A 7,500-nucleotide genomic window follows, 5' to 3' on the forward strand; every position below is an offset into this window, starting at 1 on the left:
GTATCGCGGTCCACAAGAGAGAAAAAAGTGCTGATAATCCATTAAAAGTAGTCTTTGATTCCATCCAAGAGGTTTTGTCCTTCTTCTCCTTGCAGGAAGACAGAACATGCTTTGTGTGACAAGAAGCAGCTTAGAGGTTTTTGTGCAGCAGTGTTTGTGGGGCCGTCAGCCGGGGCCTGCTGGACCACCTTGCACCTACGAGAGGATACAGACACGCACGTCTTACACTCGGCCTGCCAGCAACATGCATGCACAGCACCACTCTGGCCAAACAACATGCATGCACAGCACTCTGGCCAAACCACTGCACCATCGCACCAAAAGTCCAAAAGAAGCTGCCATCAAAAATGTGCCATGAAGAAAAAAATATTGTCTTACTGAACAAGCATGAATCTAGTTTGCCATTTATTACATCAATTAATGTGACATCATTTATTATGACATCATTTGTTATGACATTATTTATTATGACATCATGATAGAGTGACGAATTAAATATGTTTGTTTTGTTTTGGTCAATGATGATAATAATAATAATAAAAATAATAAATATAATAATAATATTAATATTCATATTAACAATACTATGTTAATACAATAATAATAATATAAATATATTTTTAATATTAACATTCATATTAACATATTAATAACAAAAGCATTAATATTCTTATTAAAAATAGCATTATTATTAACATTCATATTACTATGAATGATAATGATAATAACAACAACAACATTAATATAGAATTACTAAAAATAATAGCATTAATATTAACAGCCATATAATTATGAATATTAATCTAATAATAATAATAACATTAATAGTGTTATTAATAATAATAGCATTAATCATATCATTATGAATGTTAATATAATAAGAATAATAATTACAATATTAATAATATTATCATTCATGTTAACAATCATATGTTAATGTAATAATAACTATATAAATATATTGTTAATATAACATTCATATTAACATTAATATATTAAGAACAAAAACATTAATATTCTTATTAATATCAATAATAATAGCATTATAATTAACATTCATATTATATTGAATGTTAATATAATGCTAATAATAATAACAACAACATGAATATTATTATTAATAAGATTATTAATAATAATAGCATTAATATCAACATCCATATTATTATGAATATGAATCTAATGATAATAATAATAATAATAACATTATTATTGTTATTAATATTAATTATAGCATTAATATTAACATTCATATGATTATGAATGTTAATATAATAATAATAATAATAATAACCATGATAAATACAATATTAATAATATTAATATTCATATTAACAATCACATGTTAATATAATAATAATAATAATATAATAAATATATTGTTAATAATATTAACATTCCTATTACCTTAATCGTAGTATAACAATAATAAAATAATAACATTAATATTCATCCCATCCATCCATTTTCTACCGCTTGTTCCCTTCGGGGTCGCGGGGGTCGCTGGAGCCTATATCAGCTACAATCGGATATTATTAATAATAATAATAATGGTTTTAATATTAACATTCATATTACTATGAAGATAATATAATAATAATAATAATTATAAATAATATAATAATAACAATAATGATAATAATTAATCCATATCATTAATAATATTAACATTCATATTAACATTAATATGAATGTTAATATATTAATAATAGCAATAATAATAATAGTAATAACATTAATAATATTGTTATTAATAATAATAACATTCATAATTCTACTAATGATAATATAATAATAAGAATAAGAATAACTAAGTGGACAAAATATAATGATGGCTCCAAACCAAAATGGCTGACTTCCTGTTTGTTCAAAGGTGAATTATGTTGACTTTATTGTACGTCCTTTCATGACGCCACCACATGTCAAAATAATCCATTAACGTGATGGCAGGAATTATGGCACTAATTAATAGATATTATATTATATTAGCACTACTCCGTCACCTCTTGGTGTCTGTGTTAGGAACCACAGAAAAGTCACCTTTTTCACCACAGTAATGTAAAAAAAGATTATTATTATATTCTTATATTATTAATAAATTAATAGTATTACTATTTTAATATGATCAATAATAATTATTATTTACAATATATCAATAATAATAATATTTTACAATATAAAATATATATATACTTTTTTTTTTAAATGAAGAAAACAATTAGTAACAATAATAATAATAATACATGACAACAGAAATACAAATATTCATATTAAAAATTAGTAATAATAATTATATTAATACATGACAACAGTAATACAAATATTCATATTAGTAAAAATAATAATAGTTATTATTTGTATTATTATTATTGTTAATATTAATAGCAGTGATGATGATAATAGTAATAATAACAATTATAACAGTAATAATAACAATAGTCATCATCATCATCATATAAATCATAATAATTATAATAAAAACCATAAAAATGCTTATCATTACGAATATTATTATTATTAATAATAATATGTATTTAATTTTTTTTAGTATGATTACTATTAGCAATAATAATAATAAAATTATAAAAAAATAATCATAATTATAATAAAGAAATAACAAAATAGCACTAATAACAATGATGATAACAACAACAATAATAATACTAATTATTTTATAATATCATCATCATCATATAAATCATAATAATTATAATAAAAACCATAATAATGCTTATCATTACGAATATTATTATTATTAATAATAATATGTATTTAATTTTTTTTAGTATGATTACTATTATCAATAATAATAAAATTATAAAAAAATAATCATAATCATAATAAAAAAATAACAAAATAGGACTAATAACAATGATATAATAACAATAATAATACTAATTATTTTATAATATCATCGTAATAAACACTTGTAGATACATTAAGGTGTTTTCTAAATTGCTTTTGTGTGCTTTCATCAAATGTAAACATCATATTTTACACTTAAAGACATTTGACAAAGAAATAGGAATAACAGATATGGTTTAGATTAGAAATACATTTGGACTTAAGTTCTTTTCTTGTGTTTTCACCATCATTTCCTGTTTACGCTCTTATTTTGTTATTTCTACTTCCTGTTAGTCACCTCTTGTTGCGTTCACACGACCTGGGCTTTCCCTAATAAAAGGGCGTTATACACCGGCACATCGCCTGCAATCTCTGCACCCTGTGACAGCCACAAAGATGTATTTTTATTTATTTTTAAAATCCAATTTTGATTTGTTTAAATAAACATGTTGTATTTAATGATGAATGTATTACTTAGTATATCATGTTGGATGTTGCTGCTGGAGATGAGATGTATTACCTTCATTTTTTGGACTATAAGTCGCAGTTTTTTCCCACTTTATTATGCATTTTCGGCAGGTGCGACTTATACTCCGGTGCGACTTATACTCCGAAAAATACGGTAATTATACTTGGATTTATTCCACATTTCAAACATATATGTGGCCCAAATGGAAGTGCACTTGATCATTGTGGATGTTAAAAGACTATTATATAGGATCAAAATACATAAGCCAACATTTACTTATGACTTTTAGTGTGATGATGAAGTATTTTAGTTTGTATATTTTCATATATTTTGACACTTTTACCTGACAGATAATTTGCCTGTTCTGACTTGAGTAACATTAAAGAGTTTATACGTAAACAATCTAAGAATACATTATTCAATAACCTTGAATAAAGTTCTAATACAAAATTGTTCAATAATACGATATTGTGTACGATATCAGCAGGAATGATACCTGTATCATTTGGAATGGTCTAACAGGTTTGATCAAGTGAAATGAGTCCAACAGAGAAGAACGATAGTGATTAAAACACTAACTTATTTATTATTAACCTACTGGAATGGTCTTTTTTGTTGTTGTTGTTGTTATTGCTGTAATCCTAATTGATAACTATACTGACTTAAAGTCTAATCTAAAACATTCTTTTCTTCATAACATTCTGACTTTAAACATGAAAAAAATAAAAATAAAAAAATAAAATAAAATATATATACATACTTACATGCATGTATATAGATATACAAATATGTATACATATACATACATATATACACACATATATACACATACATATATAAATACATTTATACATATATAAAGAAATATATATTTATATATATACACATATGTATATATATATATATGTATATATATATACAGTATATATACACACACACACACACATATATATATATATATACATATATATGTATATATATATACACACATATATATATATATATATATATATATACACATATGTATATATATATATATATATGTATATATATATATACACACACACACATATATATATATATACATATATATGTATATATATATATACACATATATATATATATGTATATATATATATATAAATGCATATATATACATACATATATACACATATACATGTACAGTATATATACATATATACATATACATACTGTATATATACATGTATACATATATATACATGTATACATATATATATGCATATATATATATATATACATATATATATATATACATGCATACATATATATGTATATATACATGTATATGTGTATTTATGTATGTATATATATATATACATATATATACACACATATATACATACATATACATATATATATACACATATATATATACATATACATATATATATACATATATATACATATACATATATATATATATATATATATATATATATATATATATATATATATATATATATATATGTATATATATATATGTATATATTCCCGCCATCAGTGTGTGAATGTGTGTGTGTGAATGGGTGAATGTGGAAAATAGTGTCAAAGCGCTTTGAGTTCCTTAAAAAGGTAGAAAAGCGCTATACAAGTACAACCCATTTACTATATATATATATATATATATATATATATATATATATATATATATATATATATATATATATATATACATATACACACATATATACATACATATACACATATATACATACATATACATATATATATATATATATATATATATATATATATATATATATATATATATATATATATATATATATATATATATATATATTCTCGCCATCAGTGTGTGAATGTGTGTGTGTGAATGGGTGAATGTGCACACACACACATTCACACACTGATGGCGGGAATATATATATATATATATATATATATATATATATATATATATATATATATATATATATATATATATATATATATATATATATATATGTATATATATATATATATATATATATATATATAAAATATATTATATATATATATATATATATATATATATATATATATATATATATAAAATATATTATATATATAAAAAATTTATTATATATATATATATATATATATATATATATATATATATATATATATATATATATATATATATATATATATATATATATATATATATATCAAGTCGCCACCTTATCTGCGAGGTGGCGACTTGTCCAGGGTGTACGTCGCCTTCCGCCCGATTGTAGCTGAGATAGGCTCCAGCGCCCCCGCGACCCCGAAGGGAGTAAGCGTTAGAAAATGGATGAATGGATCTATACACACACCTGTGTAGGTGTAACACTGGCACACACACACACACACACACACACACACACACACACACACACACACACACACACACACACACACACACACACACACACACACACACACACACACACACACACACACACACACACACACACACACACACACACACACACACACACACACAGACAAATCATCTTGTTGATGTAGATGCCCATGATTTGTGTACAGATAAGTCAGTACCACAAAGCTAGTTGTCTAGTTTATGGAGGGGATGGAGTTCATCTTAGAACTGGCACACAATGTTATCAAAAAAGTATTGATTGTGAATCGAATCGTTACCTCCAAGAATCAAAATGAATCGTTTGACACCCAAAGATTCACAGCCTAATATAATATATATATAAACTTAAATGGTGCGGACACGTTTGTTATAAGGGTGCGGACACGTTTGTTACTGGCTACTTTCTAAAACTGTACTTATTTGACACATGTTCTGTGATCAATAAGTTTTTTGTCTCGACGTTCTTCCCTGACTCCATCTCTGAGAGTACGTAGTCCTCGCTGGGTCAACATGCTAATCAGCAAACAACCATGTGCATGAACGTCTTCATTAGACTGATGTTGTCATGGAGACCACCTGACTCCCCCCCTGCTGTGGAGTGGTCCTCCAATCAGAGGCCGGCGGGGCTGAAATAGCCCCCTCATTGGGGGCCTGAAATAACACAAAAGGCTTGAGGGGCAATCAAGGAAAGAATGAAAGTGTCGCTAAATGCAAACTTTCACACTGAAAATGTTCCACTCAAACACTGAAATTGACAAGTACCAGACGGACCAAAATGTGGCTGGAAAAGTTAGCATATCCTAAATATATATACATCCATAAAATGGAGCTGTTGGGCCACAATACCCAGCAATGTGTTTGGAGGAGAAAAGGTGAGGCCTTTAATCCCAGGAACACCAGGCGTACCGTCAAGCATGGTGGTGGTAGTATTATGCTCTGGGCCTGTTTTGCTGCCAATGGAACAATGAAAAAGGAGGATTACCTCCAAATTGTTCAGGACAAGCTAAAGTCATCAGCCCGGAGGTTGGGTCTTGGGCGCAGTTGGGTGTTCCAACAGGACAATGACCCCAAAGTGGTAAAGGAATGGCTCAATCAGGCTCGAATGAAGGTTTTAGAATGGCCTTCCCAAAGTCCTGACTTAAAGGTGTGGACAATGCTGAAGAAACAAGTCCATGTCAGAAAAGCAACACATTTAGCTGAACTGCACCAACTTATATTGCAGGTAAACTTGCCAAGGGACATGTAAGCAAATATGAACATTGCTGTATTTATACTTTTCACCCAGCACATTTTCAGTAGAGCCATAATAAATTCATAAAAGAAGCAAACTTCATGAATGTTTTTAGTGAGCAACAAGTATGTGCTCCAATCACTACATCACAACAAAATAAGAAATGATTGTAAAGTCAAGACATGATGTTCTTTACAAGTGTATGTACACTTTTGACCACCACTGTATGTGTGTATATTTGTATGTATGTATTATTGTGTGTATATATATGTATATATGCATGCGTGTGTATGTATGTACGTATGTATGTATATATATATATGTATATGTGTGTCTATGTATGTATGTACGTGTGTGTATGTATATTTGTATGTATGTATATATATATATGTATGTGTGTGTCTATGTATGTATGTATGTATGTATGTATGTATGCATGTATGTACGTGTGTGTATGTATATTTGTATATATGAGTGTATATATGTACTGTATGTATGTATGAATGTATGTTTATATGTATGTGTGTATGTATATATGTATGTGTGTGTCTA

The 7,500-nt window shown here is 26.4% G+C and overlaps 1 protein-coding gene across 2 annotated transcripts in view; it reads right to left on the reverse strand.

The window, feature by feature from the left end:
• Positions 1-7,500, reverse strand: part of LOC133616944 (protocadherin-1-like) — a 294,172-nt gene that overhangs the window by 56,218 nt on the left and 230,454 nt on the right. The window contains exon 5 of one of the 2 annotated variants that reach the window (XM_061976522.2): positions 1-195. This exon is cut by the window's left edge and continues 410 nt beyond it. The exons of the other annotated variant lie outside the window; for it this stretch is intronic. Within the exon in view, the coding sequence (XP_061832506.1) occupies positions 131-195 (65 nt within the window). The 3' untranslated portion in view covers positions 1-130. The remainder of the gene's footprint in view (positions 196-7,500) is intronic. 2 annotated transcript variants of the gene reach the window in all.

This window comes from Nerophis lumbriciformis, linkage group LG16, assembly GCF_033978685.3.
Source record: "Nerophis lumbriciformis linkage group LG16, RoL_Nlum_v2.1, whole genome shotgun sequence".
NCBI lineage: Eukaryota > Metazoa > Chordata > Actinopteri > Syngnathiformes > Syngnathidae > Nerophis > Nerophis lumbriciformis.